The sequence below is a fragment of the Ambystoma mexicanum genome, chromosome 6q (assembly GCF_040938575.1).
Source record: "Ambystoma mexicanum isolate Mex_15411 chromosome 6q, UKY_AmexF1_1, whole genome shotgun sequence".
NCBI lineage: Eukaryota > Metazoa > Chordata > Amphibia > Caudata > Ambystomatidae > Ambystoma > Ambystoma mexicanum.
Window position 1 is genome coordinate 1,277,227,302 of NC_090937.1, and position 19,542 is coordinate 1,277,246,843.

The window sequence follows — 19,542 nt, forward strand, 5'->3', positions numbered from 1 at the left end:
TTTTTACAAAAAGTTCCTTTGTAAAATATTCGGCAAATGAGCCTCAAAGTCAGGATTTGTATTCACTAGGAGGCATCCATTTTGTGAAATGAACAAGCCTCCTGTGTTCATGTTAACTCTGTCCTCACGGCAGTAATCAAGCAATTGCCCCCTACTCAGAGCTTTTGCTTATTGCAGCTGGAGATCAGGGAATGCTATCAGCCTCCAACTGGAGCCTACACCACCTGCCTGTCTTTCTTGTCCCTGTGCTCCTGGTCAGGGCTGCCCCCACCCCTTAATTTCTATTCATAAAACCCCTGCCGCCGCAATCCTATATTAATGAACTACAGTTCTTCGAGTTCTTGAATATAAAATTGCGGCATGTAGCGAAGTATTCATAATTGTCAGTACTTTCATTTACATTTTTCTGGGCTCCCCCGGAAACTTAAAACAAATGTACTGGCAATTATGTACTGTGACTTTCGCTGTTAGTTTCCTGTGATCCCCTGGAGGGGGGGAGCCCCGGAAATTTAAAATGAAAATACTGGCAATTAAAATACTATGCCGGCAGGTAGTAGGTAGTCTTCAAGCATTCTCTGGTCTCAGGCAACAATAAGCAAAAGTTCCCAGTAGGGGGCGTTTGCTTGATTACTGCCATGTGAGCACAGTTAACATGAACACAGGAGGGTGCTTCATTTTACAAAATGGACGCTCCTAGTCAGGCCTTTGAGCATAATTTGCAGAAAAGTTTATATAGGAACTTTTTTGTAAAAGTTATTTTAACATATTTTTTTTATCCTGGGCAATATTTTTAAACAATAACATTTTTGGGCAAACTATCCCTTTAAGATGAGCTTCCATGGCAGAGTCTAAATTTCGCCTATGGCTTCAATATTACATTAGTTTTTTCCATCCCTAAGTGCTCTCTTGTGACTGCAATGATAGGATGTCAGATTTGGAGCAGAATGTTCTGCCGATAGATTTGAATATTAAAGACTCTTTTCGGAAGCCAGGAGCATGCAAAAGTCAAGGCTTGACTCATGAAGATGACTTCTTTCAACTGTGCGTAATTGTTTCTTTACTCATACATCAATTGACTTAACTCATTTAATACGTCTATTAAGATAGTTGATTTAACAATTACCAATTAACAATTAACAACTCAACAGTTAATTGACATAACAATTAACATGTCAATTGACCTAGAAATTGACTTAACAATCGTTTCTTTACTCATACGTCAATTATCTTAACTGCATCTTTTATGGAAGCATTATTTACTCCAGTTATTTATCCTATAACAATTATCCCAAAGATGGCTCAGTCTAGGGATTAATCAACAGCAGGGGCACGTCCCCTACTGTATGCTTACACTTGTTTTTGATATACGGTGCAGAACATGGGTGTTGTTTTGTGGTGGTTTATGTGGCTGTACAAAGGTTTATGACAATTCAAAGGTAATCTCCTCTGCTGACCCCCTGGCTGATACTGAAACTGCACTGGTTACCTGGCCTCCCGCTGATCTTGGGCCCAGGCCCCTTGCCTGCCAGTCGCACTCCTGCACTGCCCTCCAGGCAATCCCCGCACTTGGGGACTGTTTCAGTATCCCCACAGTCCCTTACCAGCACTTGCCACCTGTTGTCTGCACTTACCCTTGCACTTGCCACCTGCTGGCTGTACTTTTACTTTGTTATTTATCTTATTATCCCATGTACTGCACTGTCCCCTCTCCCCTTCTGCACTTCCCTCCTTCCCCTTACCTGCACATGCGTGATCTGAATGGCACCTGGCCTAGTATGATCGGTTGTCTGTCTTCCCTCTGTTCCCCCTCCCTTGCCTCGTCGCGCTTTGAAACACTTGTGTATAGGCACGTTATAAATGCCATATTATATCATATCATACCATATCAATCAGATGATTGCCCTTAACGGAGGCGTATTTACAAGGTGATTTCACAGTAATTGTAGCTCCTCAATTTACTTTGTGTTTTAAAAGGGTTGTTTTGCAGTACTTTTTAGGAGACTACATTATGGATGAATAACATCACAGATGTATTTATGGAGTGCATCTTATAGTGGCAGAAGTGACTTCCAACACATGCGGTTAAGATTCATGGGTAGTTCAGAGGATGCATTCAGGAGAATTGACGTGTGCCCTCTCCCCCAGTTATTTAAGTTCCATGTTATTCTGTGAAAGGTGGTTTCAGAGTAAATATGTAATGAATGAAGCACTCTTTCCCCAGTAATACTCCGAGCCACTCAGACTGGGTGCAATGAGAGGCGTTCCCCTTTGGCGGAGGCGAATCCTGCACCACACATCTGATGTTGTGGTGTTGTTAGCAGTATAAACTAGGGAGAGCAAGTATGGCCATTTTGTTTTAGCTCTTACTGATATATCTTGCCAACGGCATTCGTGCTCCTGCGGTGGAGATGGAGCTACCACGCGTGCTTAAGGTGGTCAAGTTGTTCTGAGAAAAGGCCAATCATTTGCCGCAAATGATTTGAAGGGAGATGGATGAGCAGACTCGTGAAAGAAAGCAGCAACCAATCAAAGTGCCTTCCCTGCACTTATCATTTACCCGCGTCTTTCAATTAAAAAACGTCTGTGAAAAGGCAATGGCTTTCTGAGAATGTCATGGAAGAATACTTATCGTTTGCTCCTAAATGAAAGCCGCCTTAAAAGTATGGTTCTGCGGTGGGCTCCACAGCACTTGCAAGAGCTTTGCTGCTCTGAGGTCCATAGGTTTGAGTGATGTGGAGCCACCTATTTATTACAGAGCACATTTCAATGCAGTACTCATAAATATTGCCAGGGCTGTGCTCTACTGATAAACGACCTACATACTCTTGATTGTTTGTGTTACGTGATTTGTTTGACACCCATTACATTCTGGGTAATGGCAGTCATTTGTTGCTGTGCACAGCAGGCTCCTTTGACAAAAGAAAATAGGCAGCAATAAAAATGTCGTAGTCTGAATTTGATTCGGCGCGGCGCGCACTGCTGCGGCTCTGTGCGACTGTGTTGACAACATTCAGAACTGCTTCTTCTCTGCTGCTTGTATATCATGGCCTTCCGCCTGTCCATAAATACCTCAAAATCGTCCATATTCCAACAGGAGCAGGGAATTGGCCATGGGATGTCAAGAATGACATTATGGCAAGAAATCACGTGGACTGGGTAGCCCCCATTAAAAGAAATTGATGTAGACATCTCGTTCTGAAATGGTGATGACAGATGATAAAAGGAGCAAGGATTATGGTGTTCCTGAATAATGATGCGCTCTTCTTTTCTCGTGTTGCTGTTTACGTTTTTGGTGGATCTTAAAGCGGACTATGCACCTGACATGCAGATTAGTCTTTGGCCACCCACACTACATGCACATCTGAGCATCACTTAGTACACACAGTTCGGCATATCACTGTACAATGTTTGCACAATGAGTCATAGACCTGTGACCATGACTTTGTATCTTCAACCCATCAACACAATCTTCTACATCCCACATGCATGAAATGTCACAGAAAGTAAGAACAGGTGAACTGGGCTTGGGGTTACAGCTGGTCTGTTGGGCGACTCCTGATGCTTGAAAATAGGTGCAACAAATTCTCGTTTTCCCAGAATAATCAGTATTGTTGTCGCAGATCACTGGACTGACGGTAAGCCACAGAAAAAACCGTCTAATATATGAACAAATAACATGCAACCGCATGAAGGATAGTCCAGGAAATTGCACCTTATTTCAAATACTTGAATTTATTTATATTGATTTACTATCACACTCGCCCTTGCTTTACACGTGTTTCGGCCATCCAAGGCCTTTCTCAAAATAGGGCTCGAACAAATTAATACTTAGATTTAACCCACTAGTGTGTTCAATGATTCCTCACTCTTCGCAATTATAAAGGGTTAAATCCCGTTGTAGTCTGCTCAACTGGAGCCGGGGGTTTAGTCATTTCTGAGAAAGGCCTTTGATGGCCGAAACACGTGTTAAGCAAGGGCGAGTGTGATAGTAAATCAATATAAATAAATTCAAGTATTTGAAATAAGGTGCAATTTTATGGACTCTCCTTCATGCGGTTGCATGTTATTTGGTCACAGAAAGTAGCATGCACTCTGTGGCTGAGGGTGGCTTTCCTGCACATTAAACTGTACCATCACAATCACCTGGTGCAAATCCTGTTTCAACCGGTTTCTGTGCCGTTTAGATATTGGATGTTGTGGGACTGCATCATTTATCTCATGCAAAGCATCCACGTGCTAGAGTCAATCCCTAGACTTTGTTTGGTGCTTGATTGGCTCTGATGCAGGTCATACCTTTTGGGACTTGGTATGGAAAGTAAAATGACTCACCATCAGGAGAACCTTGCCTGCAATTGAACTACTTTGCAAAAGGAGACGTGTTTTTCGATCTGGTTCGCTTCTCCCGGCATTTAAAGGATTTGTGTACAGATGTGGCGAAGGGTACCCAATGACCCCAAGTCATTTTTTCATCAATTGCATTCTGGGAGTATGGATCAAAGTAAAATTACATTAAAAGTTCATTTCTGTACTGGAATAGGGTTTCACTGATGCCATGGAGTCATCTGCTTAGATGTGGTGAATAACTTGAACCTATGATAGCATTCTCCAGAATGTTATCATAGGTGAACTGAGTCTGTCTTCAGTGGAAGTTAAGGAGCCGTGAGTCATTTCCCTTGTTATGACGCTTAAATATAAACTGTCAAATGTGGCTCCACATTGAGAAGTGACCAAGTGTTTCTACCTTTTTAAGCATCATGTTGCTGAAAGTTAATGAACTGCATCGCTCTTTAATTGTTATACATTCTGCAGTACGACAGATGTTTGGGAATCCAACTCCTATTATCCCTCGCCATTGAATTTGCTGGCTAAGACTGCTGCGAATTGTAGTCTAAAACATCTGGAGAGCCAGAGAATGCAAATATTTATATAGGGAGATTTAAATATATTAGTAGTTTTGAACCCCATATTGTTGGACAGCTGTGATCAGTGCCCGATTATGACTCTCAAAATATCTGAAACAGAGATTATAATTAGTATTTACAAGAATGAGATATCAACCTTGTTCATTAATTAGCAACATAAATACATTATTTTATATGTTGATTCTTGTATGGGCCTATATAAAATCCCAGGATCCATCAGGCCACTGTTTGGACTTCAGATTTACTGATATTATCAATTTATGTATAGAAAACTCACACATGTTCTACAAGAGACCGTAGCTGCAACTTTCAGTGAGTCTTGAAACTGCTTCAAAAACTAAATTGGCACGATTGTGAATAACAGATGATGAATGTTAGTATTGAAAGAGCACTTCTGGCAACATCCTAAAACCTTATTCCACCATGCCGCATGTCCAGCTATAAGCCGGTCACCACAAAAACCTCACATTTGCGAAATATGTGTCTTCAATATGCTGTTTATCTATCCTTTTTGGGTAAAATTTGGGGTTCAATCATTTCTTATTGTAAAGCCTGCTTAAGAAGATGCACTATCTCAATTTGTTCCTCATTCTATTGTGTAAACATTAGCACAATGTTAATATCTCCTCAGGGTTCAAGTCGAGGGTCCACATGAGTGGACAGAGTCCCCCCACTTTTTCAGAAGTCCCCCCCCCCAGTTTTTACAGAGGGCACCTTGATATGCTAATTTCTGGTGACACCACATTCAATTGTTATGCTGAGTCCCCACACTTTTTGACTTCAGTCTCTCCTCAAGACTTTGTTGATATCTCTCTAGTTGTATTCCCCACTTCCAAGAGGTCCCCTTGGTGGTGTAAAAGATAGCATTGATTTGAAAGCGCCAAAAAATAAATATATGTAGTAAAGTACCATCCTAATTTAATATTTCCCCATTTGTGGCATTATGCAAGTGACGACTGCACTTCAGTTGTACAAGCGACAACCATTTGTTGCTATTTGCTGCTCTTATGAATTTTCAATTTACAGTATGCATGCGTACAGAAAAAGTAATCTGTTTCTGAATGTGCTAGAAAAATACAGAACGATAGCTTCGTCATCATGCCATATTAACCTATCTGTTCTTCATTCATTGTCTATTTTAGGTCTAACGCCCCCTACAACACCTCCTCATAAAGCCAACCAGGACAACCCATTTCGAACATCACCCAAGCCAAAGTCGGTGTGCAAAGCCACTGTGCCACCTTTGAAAAAGCCTTGTTGCAATGTGTCTTCCAATTCCCAAGGAAATTATTCATCCAAGAAAGGTCCTGAACAGTCAGAGCTGTATGCTCATCTCAGCAAGACAACAGTACTCATCAGAGGACATGAGGACAAAAAGACAAAGCGGCCCAGTTTGCGGCTGTTCGGTGACCATGACTACTGTCAGTCGACAAATGGAAAATCTGAGATTCACATACATATATCCCCAAATCCCCAGAACCCCAGAGAGCAAACAGTTAAACATGCCTCTGCTGGACGGAAGTGGCAGACGTGTCCTACATCAGATGAAACACAGGACTCCAAGGGAGAGGCTTTACAGCCATGTGCCCAAGTGCCCCAGTGTAACAGCAGGAAGCAACTCCAAGACCAGGAAATACGAGCTGAACTTAACAAGCACTTTGGCCACCCCAATAAAGCCATTTTTGAGGTCAAAGACGAAATCAAGAAAACAAGGGACAATGATTATAGCAGTGAACAGTTTTCCAAACTACCTATGTTTATAAATTCAGGATTGGCCATGGAAGGCCTGTTTGATGACAGTGAGGATGAAAGCGATAAACTCTGCTACTCATGGGATGGGCCACAGTCTTTTTCCTTATTTGACATATCACCATCTTGCTCTTCTCTGAACTCTCCATGCAGAGATTCATTGTCTCCAACAAAAAGCTTTTTTTCACAGCGATCACAGAGGATACATTCCAGATCAAGGTCCCGATCCTTTTCACCCAGCCGTTCATGTTCATGCTCTCCATACTCCCGTTCAGGATCGCGGTCACCATGCAGCCGATCATCTTCCAGGTAGGAAAATATGCACTTATCTGAGAGGCTCTTATTATCAGAATGATCGCCTGGGCTGTCATTGGTTGGGCTGTGTTAAATGCCATTTATGTCAGTTTTATCTATCCATCCGCTTGCATAAATTGAATTCCCTCTGCAGGTGTAGGTGATACAACACTGTATACTAAGCTACTCGTTGTGTCTTAACACAGCTATGCAGTGCAGGCTCTGTACCTGAATTAGAGAGCAAATACAGGAATTAAACCAATCCTCTTAAAGGATCATGCAATGTTAGCTAGACGAGGGATGAGGCAACATCAGATACTATGCTTTTGATGCTCAATGGTCAACTCTGGAAGCTACAGAAATGCATTATAAAATACTCTTATATAACTTACAAGACCCTGTGAGAAACTAGTGGGATTTTTCTGAACAATAGTAAGAACTTTATAAAAACCTACATGACAATGAACCGCTTATTGAATTCTTATAAAATCTTATAAGTATGAAGTAAGATTTCTGTAAGATCTTATAAGATTGTGATAACATTGTCTTATGTTATAAGGAACGTATGTTGTGTCGGGGAGTATATTGTCTGAGTCACACTCCTTTACTGGACTTAACCAAATGAATATTTCTTCTAGAATATAACATATTGAGGTCATTCTACTTGGTAGGCCCTTCGTGCTGTACCTACACTTCTCTGCTTAGCCCGATAAATAAAACTTACATCCTTTCTCTAACTCCTCCAAATATATTGCATCTTCCGATCTTTCTACCTTCTTGCTCCCCTTCACTGGAATGCCCTTCCACTTTCTATCCACTCTATTACAGTTTACTCTCTCTTTCGTGTGTCTTTGAAAACCCACCTTCTTCAATATCCCTGAATGTTTGCTACCAGGATGGATTGTTTACTGCCTACCACTCTTTTGTACCGCACTTTGTTTTTAAAATGTGCAGCACTTTGGTTTAAGGTGCTCACTGCACATAGAACATAAATACCAGTGTTAGAGGTAATGTCACTAGGGTTGAGGGACACCATAATCTGAAAGATGGCCTGCAAATCGAGAAAAACATGGATTCAAGTGCAAAACTGGCAGCTATCTTTCTTCTGTTGTTTTTAGTGCATCCTTAAATTGACCACCTACAGCCTCATGCTTCTGTACTTGAACCTCTAGGTGGTGTCAATAAGGACCTGGCATGTGTCCCACATAACTGCTGAGGGAAGATAGGATCTATACTTCATGAACACAATTTTACAATGCCTCACATTCGATGTTCACACTCATACTTGTTCTGACTCATTGTTTCAAAGATGCAACCATGTCTGGTTGCCGGGGTTCACCAATCCTACAGTGTGCAAGAGTCTTGATAGTATGATTAATTGCAATAAATGCTCCAGACTGCAGTGCAAGTGCAATACACATTACTACTTTCTTAACTACTAAATCCAGTTTTGGATCTCAGGAAATGCACTAAATGAGAGAACACACTATCATGTTTTCATTGTATACCTTTTCAGATCCTGTTACTACAATGAGTCAAGCCACTGCAGACACCAGGGACACCGAAGTCCTACCATGTGTTCAAGGTCACGATCCAGATCTCCATATAGTCGCAGACCTCGGTAATCCAAATATGCACATAATTGCTTTGCAATGTCTCCATTTCCTTTGTAACAATGCCACTCACCAGTGAAACCTGTCCTCCTTACATAGTAGATTGTTTATATTCTAAGAAACTCCCTCATGTTCCCATACCATACAGCCTTCACATTCACATGTAGAAGGTTGGCTTTTGATCACTCGGCATGGGCATTGTCATACCTATTATCCAATATTGACAATTTGCTTCCTTCATGGCTTTTTCTCTTCTCCCTGCAATACCAGTTAAAATACACTTAACCCTTTTTTTTCTGAAAGCTCTTCACGGAATTCCATACTCTCCTAGGATTCATTCTCCTACATTCCAATGACCCTTGATCATATTTTCTTATAAGGCTTTTACAGCTCACCATAGGATTAGTGCCATACCATCAGGGTTGATACCAATTACACCTTCTCTGGTATCATGTCCAAGATTTGTTAAATTGGTGAATTCAATAATTCATTTATGTATGTAGACGTTCTGCAAAGCACCAAATTTCGTGCTTCATAACCACTTCATATCACTTTCTTGCATGAATGTATAAGTCTTAACACATGCAATAGTCTGAGGTAGACACTATGCAGATGGAGCTGGGCTACATGCATAGCTAAAATGGCAAGTGGACATACATGGAGGAGGGCAGCACATCTCATCATTCCTGGGCAGCGGGCCCTTGCCTCATTTAGCAAAGAATCATTTGAACAGACCCACTGTCAATCGTCGTCTGAAAAGCAGACAGCCTGAATGTGCTCTCGGGCCTGGGACTGGTGTGAAGAGTGGGCATTCTGACACACATCATGAGATATGGGGTGATGTTGTAGCTAGGTAATGTGTGAAGAATGCATTGTCAAACTACACCAAGAAACCAAAGGCCTGCTTTGCAAAGGGATTTCCCATTGTAAATCACTGTTGTAAATCAGGCCCCAGGTTACCCTCCACCCCATTTTCATATCTTTGTTTCTGTCCCTTTCCGATTCAAATTACAGAGTGCTGCAGGAGGGAATGGAGTATGATCTTTGAGGGAGTGATAGTTATAATATGACATAGGAGTGATGAATGTGGGAGTGATATATGGTGATATTTTACTGTTATTGGGTTATTAATTGCTGTGATGATATTGCTTGTTTCAGTGCCAAGGAAAGCAAGATCCATTAAAGGAATTTAAAAAATGGATGGGCCAGTGTCCTCCTTAGACCAGTTATATTTAGCCTCCACTTATGCCAATATGTTTGATCGTGCTGAAGTTTGAAGTGTCGATTGTATACACGTGAATGGATCTCGATATTCTGGCTGATGTGCAGTGGGGTGTACTAGTTTCCCAGGCTAGTTCACACCAACCTCCCGAAGCATTTGTACATGTGTACAGTATTTTGAAACATGTTCTGCAGTCCAGTTGCAGCAATTCTAGTGCTTTTAGGGCAGTATTCATTCAAATGCTGTGAATGGTTGCTATCAGCTCAACGCACTATTGCCATTAGTGTTGCAATCAATTATGTATCAAGACTTGATATATTGTCATTATTCAATTCTTTAATTCTTTGTTGAACAGCCAACACGTGTTTCGACTACTTGTCTTTTTCAAGGTTATACCTCCTCTTTACAGACGGACCGTTGCGTAATAATGTGTCAATCTCCTTACAGCCCCTTTCTGTGAGTTATGCTCTGTGGCCCCACCTATAATATTAGAAGTATTGGCAATGCCGTTAGTATGCCGATGTCCCGTTCAAGTTATGTTGCTTGGCTATAGAATGCCCGTTATCTCATTGAATGGTGCTGAATATATTTACTATGCAGTTGTTCAGCTGGTGTCCTGTTCAGATACACCTATGAGCGGTCCGCATGGTTTCCTATTGAAGGAGATAATAGGCATTCTATAGCCAAGCAACAGGACTTGAATGGGACATCGGCAGACTAGCGGCATTGCCAATACTTGTAATACTATAGGTGGGGCCACAGAGCAGAACTCATCGAAAAGGAAAAGCGGCTGTAAGGAGATTGACAGATTATTTTGCAAAGGTCTGTCTGTAAAGAGGAGGTATAGCCTTGAAAAGTAGTCAAAACATGTGTTGGCTGTTTCAACAAAGAATTAAGGAATTGAATGATGACAATATATCACGTCTTGATACATAATTGATTGCAACACTGAGGGAAATAGCACGTTGAGCTGATAGCAACCATACACTGTTTCTACTCTATGGTTTAAGTTTTCCACAGGTTATCAGCCATTCTGCTGACGCATACAAATTGAATGGCTCATCCCAGCACAATTTGTCAAATACGAAACCTTCCTCAATTCATTAAAATTCTGTTTTAGATCACAGCTAAAGCACTATATAGCTGACTGGTTCTGAATCCTTTGGCTTGCACTAACGTCTTGGAGAAAGCTGTGTTAATGTCTACTTTGTGGGAGCTAATTAGTCTTTGTCAACATGAATAGATATTTCCTACCTGACTTCAGCATTCCCAAATGATGGGTTTAGGGATAGGCCAGAATCCAAAAGATAACTTCAAAGATCTGGCACTTGAGGAGGGAGACCGATTTCCCCAATGTCCAGCCCTGATGATGACTAAGGGGAATTCCTTTGAATTTATCATTATAAAGACAATGGTTTTCGCTCCACTATCATAAGCCTTACTACTTCATTTCACGCTTAAGTACAAGGTAGATATTCGTGTCGTGTGGGTTCCTCTAGGATAGTATGTTATGGCTTTTGGTCAGCTGACACCGAGGCCCCATTTATAAATTGAATTAGCAATGCTTTCTCGCATTTTAATGTCTATTGTTGGATGCCTGTGAAGTAATGAGGTTTATCACATAGCTCCATATAGCTATGCCAAATAGTATGCACCATATATTAAGTTAGAAGAGAAATAATGACTGTGTAAATCAGTGACTATAGATATGTGGATTTAAAACCAATCACTGAACAGTCATTGATAGATGTTCATGTTTTCTGTCAAAGATGATTCACTGAAAAGGCATGATAATCGTATTGAATTCCTCTTTATAACCCTGTTTAATTGATCTACATGCTGCCCTTAAAGCAGCTGCTTTAGGCCAATTCTACCCCTTTCCTGAATCAAACAAAAACAAATTCTTGCCTTTGTTGGACATTCTTTCCTTGTTCAAATTATATTTGATCCTGATTCATCAGACGTTGCCTGTCCCATTTCTTCCAAGTCCTTCTTTCAGTACAATTATCATTGTTCAAATCATTTGAATAGTACTTTAGCCCTAGGCCTCCGCACCATTTGGAGTTTGTACTCTTTTCTGGCCCTTGCAACAGAGCATTACCTTAGCTTTGCCTTTACGTCTCTAAATGTTGCCTGTCCCTTGCTTCTGTGCTCTTGATTTAGTATTTTAACTCTAGCTTAGCCTTTCCTTAAATATTTAATTCTAGCCTGGCCATTTCCTTGTATTATTTAGCCCTCACTGGGCTCTTCCTTCAGCCCTTTCACCCTCTCCTAATAGTTAGTTACTTTGACCCTCTAACCCTAGCCTGGCCCACTTCCCTGTGCTTACCCCTAGCATAGCCACATCTTCAGAGTTTGATTCTAGACTGGTTCTTCTTTCAATGTTATGGCCCTCATCCAGCAATTCCTTCATTGCGTTGAGTTTAGCCCCGCCCTTCTTTCAATTTTTGCCCATCCATCAATACCTAAAAAGGAAGCTCTATATTCATACTTTTATTCTAACCTGAACCTCGATTGCACCTGTGACCATCTGCCTAAACCCATCACCAAAAAACTGTTTATATGAGGTTTGATGTTAACGAACCTTACGTAATATTGGTGATTGTGTGTCAATATTGATTATGATTTGTGTTTTCATAGATATGACAGCTATGAGGAATATCAGCATGAAAGGCTAAAGAGAGAAGAGTATCGTAAAGAGTATGAACAACGGGAATCAGAAAGGGCCAAACAAAGGGAACGGCAAAGACAGAAAGCCATTGTAAGCACTTTAAACCTGTTATATAATATACAGTCTTTATTTTGGTTGACCCATGTGTGTGTTGTGGCCATCTCTAATATCAGGTGTCTCGACATATACATTATAGCATTTAAATTGGCATGGCACATCATTTCTCCAGACTTTGGGCCTTGTTGTATGTTTATACACATTGTTTTTACTAGAATATTCTGACAACTAAACTTTTATTTACCCCCTAGTATTCGAGTAATGCCTTAGTCTAAGATTAAAGATGTGTGATGCAAGAAGTGAAAGCATTCCATTGGAAGAAGCTTACAGAAAAACAAGGGACCACAATCACTAATTCTAAGAAATATGTTAAGTATTCTTAAAAAGAGCAGAGGCAGGAGTTGTGTTAGTATAACCGTGTTTTGCTAAAATGCTGCACGATATCACAGGCAAGCATAATACCTGGTACGTCATTTTCAGACTCAGCAAAATACAGAAGCCAGGCTGTAGCAAGTCCTCCTTAACTAATCAACACCCACCCAGTTCTAGCCTCCACATTGATCACCGGTCCAAAAGATGGTACCCTATACGACATGAAGTATGGTACAAGGAGCTTTTAATTTAAAGGCGGTCCCTCATTGAATGCCAGACTAACCAAATATGTTCATCAATATCCCCTCGCTCAGCTAGTCCTGCGAGCATGCAAATAGCACTTTGAAGTAGATGTTGAATGTGAGGATTAATCCTTTTGTCTTCAGGTGCAACTTAGGGCCTCATTACGAGTAAGCCGGTCTGGAACAAATGCTGGTAAAATGGTTGGTACTACCAGCTCTGGCAATTTTTTCTGGCCCGAGTTACTCAGAGCCTGCCGGTAGGGGCAGTGAACAACTAGCAGGCCTGACCTGCCGGTAGTTCTGGCCCCTACCGGCAGATAACTCGCTGAAGCACTGGCACCATTAACAACGACGCTGGTGCTTCAGTGTTCCCATTATGTGAAGTCCTATGGGACTCTGCAGGAGTGGGAACGTACCACTCTGCCGTCGCCCGTAATATCTCGGTAATAACAGGATATCGGGCGGCGAAAACAGTAAGATAAGGTTGCTGCTGTAAGAGGATTCAATTCAGCACTACAGCCAAGTCAACGCCTAGTCTAGAATACTGAATGAAAACCCTTATTGATATATCTATATGTCCAGTTCATGCGTTCTGGATGACTACCCCTATATAACACCCCTCTCTTGGAATCCTCCTGACCCCACTGAGCCAAGAAGTAGTTCTGTTTTGCAAGTTAAAAGGTTTAATTGATAATTTAAACAATATATATATATATGTATATCACGCTTTATAATTAATTAATAATTGAATATCACACTTAATCTGATATGATAAAGATTAACAACGGAGAATCTGGCACTAGCACACTTCTTTATAATCAATGATGAGTGGTTATAGGATGGATAAAATAGCAACAATACTTTTATGGTTTCCAATGGATGCAATGTGGAATGAAATGCAGTACAGAAAATAACTTGATAGGATTGCAGCAAAGACAATGTAATCACTTTCTTGGACAATTCACCCCCCCCTTTAATGCAATGCAAGGAAATGGAAGGAAGGCACACAGTTATCAGAAATGCAATTCAAATGTAATTCAGTTCACCCAGCAACTTAGACTACAGAAGTTGAAAACACAGGCAAAATGCTTTGATATGTGCTGGCAATGGAGTGAAAATATGTTAAAATGCTTTTAATTTCCTCTAGAGGTTCAGGGTGAGTGGTATCTAGTTAATATTAGTCCAGGCTCACATTAGCAATGATTCAGGGATAATTAGCAGGTTAAACGAATTTCTGGCAAATGGAAGGCAAGCAGCAGCAGATTTTTACACGTGAAGAAATTTGCAAATCGCGGCAAAATTCGCGAATGCGCCGGACGCGATTACAGAGGAACTACAAGGACTATCACTATCTTTTTGGGGTCTTAAGAAAGCCTAGGATCTCAGCTTCCAGGTGAAAGTTACTGCAAGTCTCTAGCACAAACGGTTACGGAGATATGAGCGATTAAATAAAGGTCGTTTTTCAGATTGAAATTTTAAAGTTCAAAAAGACAAGTGCAGCTTGCAACTAGAAAATGACAGGTGACAGCTTTACAGATGACAGGTGACAGTTTGGAGGCAGTTCTACTTAGATTAAAATAGCTTGGATTATATTATTTTAACTAGGAGATTGGTTCTGCACAGTTTTGCTAGGTACTCACACTATATTCTTGAATGAAATGGGCCTCGCCATGGATCTGGTCAGGTTTTGGACTGGACTCTGGTCTCTGCACTTCACAGTGATCTGGGTCAGCTCTCTCTGGTTCTGCTAACAGGTCAGCTCTACTCTGCTGGTCTGGTCTGGGTCTCTGAAGGTTGATGGAGGTAAAGTATGGATTTCCCCGGCAGAGCTTCCAGCTGCAAATGGATTTGAAGGTCCCTATCTGTCCTGTCTCTCTGCTTTTATGTGTTTTGAAAATGGGTGTGTGTGAGCAGCATCACTAGCCAGCCCCTCTCCACTTATCATTGGCCAAGCTTTCATTTCTCCCCTGATTGGGGGAGCTAGGTTGTGTCAGAGTGATGTCATTTTACAGCCTGCAGAAAGTCCACTCCTCCTGTCAACTTGCACACAAATCTAGATTTGAACCAAATACATATTTGCAGAGGTACATATTGTTTAAAATTACATGCACCCCACACATATCACAGGAGGTATCCCCTGTTCAAACTCTGCTCTTCCTGGGAGCTTGCATTCAGAAATGGCAATATTTGCACTTTTTAACTGATTTGCAATACCGGACATTACCCCAAATTTACACACATGTGCGCAAGGAGTATGGACATTAGTTGATGAAGTGTCAGATTTTTCACATGCACACATTTTGAGTAATATCCTCTTTTCCGCTAAAACTCCCCTGAACATACCACCGGTTCTAAAAACCTCTTAAAATGTGGGCAGAAAAATCACAAGAATTATGGTATCATTTATAAAATTTTCACATGTCCGCTCTATGAGTTATTCATCTTTTTAGAGTTATGTTCTGGCCCCAAAGGGGTGTGGTTTTCCCCAGCACAAGGTTGAATTTCTGTTTTTTCCAGTTCTGCCAAGCCAGCTTGCTCTCACAGGCAGTGCCCCTCCTTTGTCCTTCCAGGAGGAAGCTACATTTACAACATCTGCAATAAACCATCTGCCTGGGTCAGGACAGGGCTTTGTTCAGAGCTCCTGTATTCTGTGGGGGCTCCCCTTAATTCAATTATCAGAGAGATGGCATATCCTTAGTGTGGCCAGCAAAAGGCAGATAGGCCTGGGAACACAGCTGTGACTCAAGTTTCACTCCTGATGGGGGGTAGTTGCCAGGCAAAATTGGAATCTCTTTAAGCCAGTTTTTAGCTACATGTCATTTCTGTTCCCCAGTTTTCTGCATTCAAATAAAACTAAACATTTTTACATATGCAGCTAGAATGCTGATTCTAAGTTTAAAACTATGACATTTAAACAATTGAAACCTATGTGACACACAAAAGTAGGTCACTCAGTCAATTTAAACATTTAGATTTCCTAGTGTCTTTCAGTCCAAATTTACTTAAACTGCTGAAATCCACAGCTCAGCCAGTCTTGTTACAAACCTTCAAGTCACTTCAGAATATAACTTTACATTGGATCCACCTCTTAAAATGTCTTTCTTTGGCATGTTTTGGGTTCATTTATTCAGTTTTACACAAAAAAAAGTAAAATCTGGTGTTGTTTTAAAACGCCGGCTTTTGGATAGTGGTGAGTACTGGTACTGCACCCCTTTTTGGGATTTAAGAAAATGAATTCCCAACAGTTATGGGTTTGCTTTTGGCAATCAGCATTGCCACTCCCAATGGTTTCAGACTACTGTGTGGGTAGTCCAATGGTGGTTTTAGGCAGTGCCCTTCTGTGCCCATAACATCGGCCAAAATGGGTGGCAGCCTATTCTTCATGCATTTCCCTGTGCATTTTCTGGGAAGCTCTGGCCATCATGATGTTTTCCATGTCAGTACTGCACAGTTTTGAGGTAGGGCTCGGATGCATGGGTAAATACATCCCACAAGCCCCCCTCTTGCGATGGCCATTCTGTTTCACTGATGGGACTCGCAAGACCTGGGATGTAGTTCTCATCTTCTTCCGGTAGATGGCACAGTTCAGCATCTTTTTCTCCATCCGGTCGGATCGATCGGTTCTCCTCGCCGGTCCTGATGGGAATATTGGGTGGTACACTGGGCCCGTTGCGTCTCCGCTACCGGTCTCCGGATCGTCCTCCTTGTCCCGTCTCCAGGTTTTCTTTCTCCTAGGACGACAAAGGAAGAGCGGCAATACCTATTCATAGACATTTTTCCACCACTGTTGAGATAGTGCATATGCATTTCATCATAACGAAACATTACATTCTTATTTTGAAAAAAAAAACAGTATAACTAAGAGACAGTTTCATGCAAATCACAATATTTTAGAGACTAGATGTGGTATGTTTTATGGTTGGAACTGAATTAGTCTGAGACAGTACCCGCTAGGATTCCAGAGGATTCCTCCAGTTGTTGCAGAGTGTGCCTGGGATGGCAACATTTCAACTGGTTTATGTGGACCCACTTGTCTTCCCCCTCTGCCAAACCGCCTTCGGGGATACGGATCTTGTAGGCCACAGGGGAGATCTTGTCGATGATCTCAAAGGGTCCTTTCCATGTAGGCAAAAATTTGCGCTGCTTGGCCTGGTTCCTTTGGAAGTTGTATAGATAGACCCGGTCCCCCACCTGATATTCCTTCCTGGAAGTTTTCAGGTCATAGTGGGTCTTCATGCTATCAGCTGATCTTTCTAGATTCCGCTGAGCATAAGCAAAAGCATGTTGAAGGTGTTTCCTTAAATTCTCCACATACTCATGAGTAGTGGAGGCATTTATCAGTGTCTGCTCTTGGGTCCTGTAGAGCAAATGCTGAGGAAGCACCATCTTGCGCCCAGTCATCAACTCAAATGGTGACATTTTGGTTGCAGATGAAGGGGTAGATCTGATGGCCATTAGGACCAGAGGTAATCGGATATCCCAACTTGGCCCAGAATCTGCCACAAACTTCTTTAATATGCTCATAATTGTCCGGTTATATCTCTCTACTGCCCCAGAAGAAGCTGGTCTATAAGCAATATGCAGCTTTCTCTTGACCCCCAGTATCTCCCACATCTTTGTCATTACTTCACTGGTGAAGTGGCTACCTCTGTCTGACTCAATCCTTTGAGGTAGGCCGAAACTGGAAAATATGTGGTTAATCATCAGGGCAGCTGCTGTTTCTGCCTTGCAATTTGGGGCTGGGAGACATTCCACCCACTTGGTAAACAAGCATGTCACAGTCAACATGTACTTATTCCCCCTAGCAGAGCGAATCACAGGGCCTACAAAGTCGATTTGCAAATCTGACCATGGCAGTGTCATCCCCCTCTTTTGGAGAGGCGCACGGTGCGTGAGGGATGATGGCTGAAATTGTGAACACACAAGACACCCCTTCAAGTATTGGTCGAGGTCCTGCCCCATGTGTGGCCAGTATGCAACCTCTCTTAAGATTTCCAGTGTTGTGTGAAACCCCCTATGACCGGCAGTGGCCGCATCATGGGCGTGACTTAACATCAGGCTTCGGAATGAGGTAGGAACCACCCACTGATCGTGGCCAGCTTTGGATTTCCTTACCAACAAACCGTCTTGGATTCGGAACATTTTTGGACATTTCATCAACACTCTTAGGTCCTCTTTCCCAATATAATCGGTATCCGTCAGGGGAAAGTTCTCAGGGTCCTCAAGGTGCTGGTAAAATTTACCAATTATTGGATCCCCCTTCTGAGCAGTAATCAAATCAGCATCAGGGGTCTCCTTACTCCATTGTGCAATTGAAAGGTCGTTGTGAGCATTTGTCTGGGACCTAGTGATAGCAGTGACCTGGATTTCCCCCAACAGGGACTCGATCTCAATTAGATCCCCTTGGATGGCCCCGGTTTTGGCCAGCTGATCAGCTAAGTCATTTCCAGTTTTGTCTGGTCCCTCTACTTTGGAATGACCCTTGATCTTTTTCCAATAGATGGTCATCTCATTCGAGGTGACCAGATCATCAATGTTTTGGATCAACTTCCCATGTTTCAAGGGTTTGTTGTTAGCACATAACATGCCTCTGGTTTTCCAATTAACCAGGTGCTCCACGAACCCGTTCCGTACATAATCCGAATCTGTAATTATGACCAGTTCGTGGAGTTGATGCTGGACAGCAGTGAGGATGGCCTGATGCACAGCCATCAATTCTGCCACCTGACTACTTCGGGGACCAATTTTGTATCCAGCGGAGGGTTCTGGGGACTCATTCACCCATGCATTCCCTACGCCGGCCACCAGTTCTTTCTCCCCGTTGTTGTCAACATGGTAAGAGCATCCATCCACATAGACAGTGGGCATTCCCTCACACTTGTCTTCTTCAAAGACTTTGTGTGGGGAATTAAGGTATGCCTCCATGTTGTCCTTGATTTTTAGACTTTCGTCCTCGAGACAGTTTTCTCTGGCACAATCATGCAAGTCAGCCAGACCTTGCGCGAGGGGACTCTTCTTGTTTTGGCCATATCTGACCTCCACAGGAAAGCCTTGCATTGACAGAATCCAGGAAGTAATTCGGGAATTACTCACATTTCCGGCCCGGATTCTGTCACTTTGGAGATATTGCAGAGGCTGGTGTGGAGTCTCCACTATGATGTGTTCCCCCTGGATAAACGGGCGGTAATTCTTCAATGCCCACACCGTTGCCAGGAGTGCCTTCTCACAATCGTTGAATTTTTCCTCCACAGAGGATAAAGTTTTGCTCGCATAGGAGATTACTTTATTGACCTTGTCATGCTTTTGGTATAATACTGCCGTCAAGCACGTATTAGAGAACCCCGTCTCCAGGAAGAACTCCTTGTTTCTGACAGGGTAAGCTAGGCAAGGCGCTTGTGAG

General features: G+C 42.1%; 1 protein-coding gene across 2 annotated transcripts in view; it reads left to right on the plus strand.

Moving 5' to 3' along the window:
• Positions 1-19,542, plus strand: part of PPARGC1A (PPARG coactivator 1 alpha) — a 241,036-nt gene that overhangs the window by 190,600 nt on the left and 30,894 nt on the right. The window contains exons 8-10 of one of the 2 annotated variants that reach the window (XM_069631878.1): positions 6,065-6,980; positions 8,482-8,586; positions 12,441-12,561. In XM_069631878.1, coding sequence (XP_069487979.1) covers positions 6,065-6,980; positions 8,482-8,586; positions 12,441-12,561 — 1,142 coding nt within the window. The remainder of the gene's footprint in view (positions 1-6,064; positions 6,981-8,481; positions 8,587-12,440; positions 12,562-19,542) is intronic. The other variant, XM_069631879.1, reaches the window with a different exon arrangement.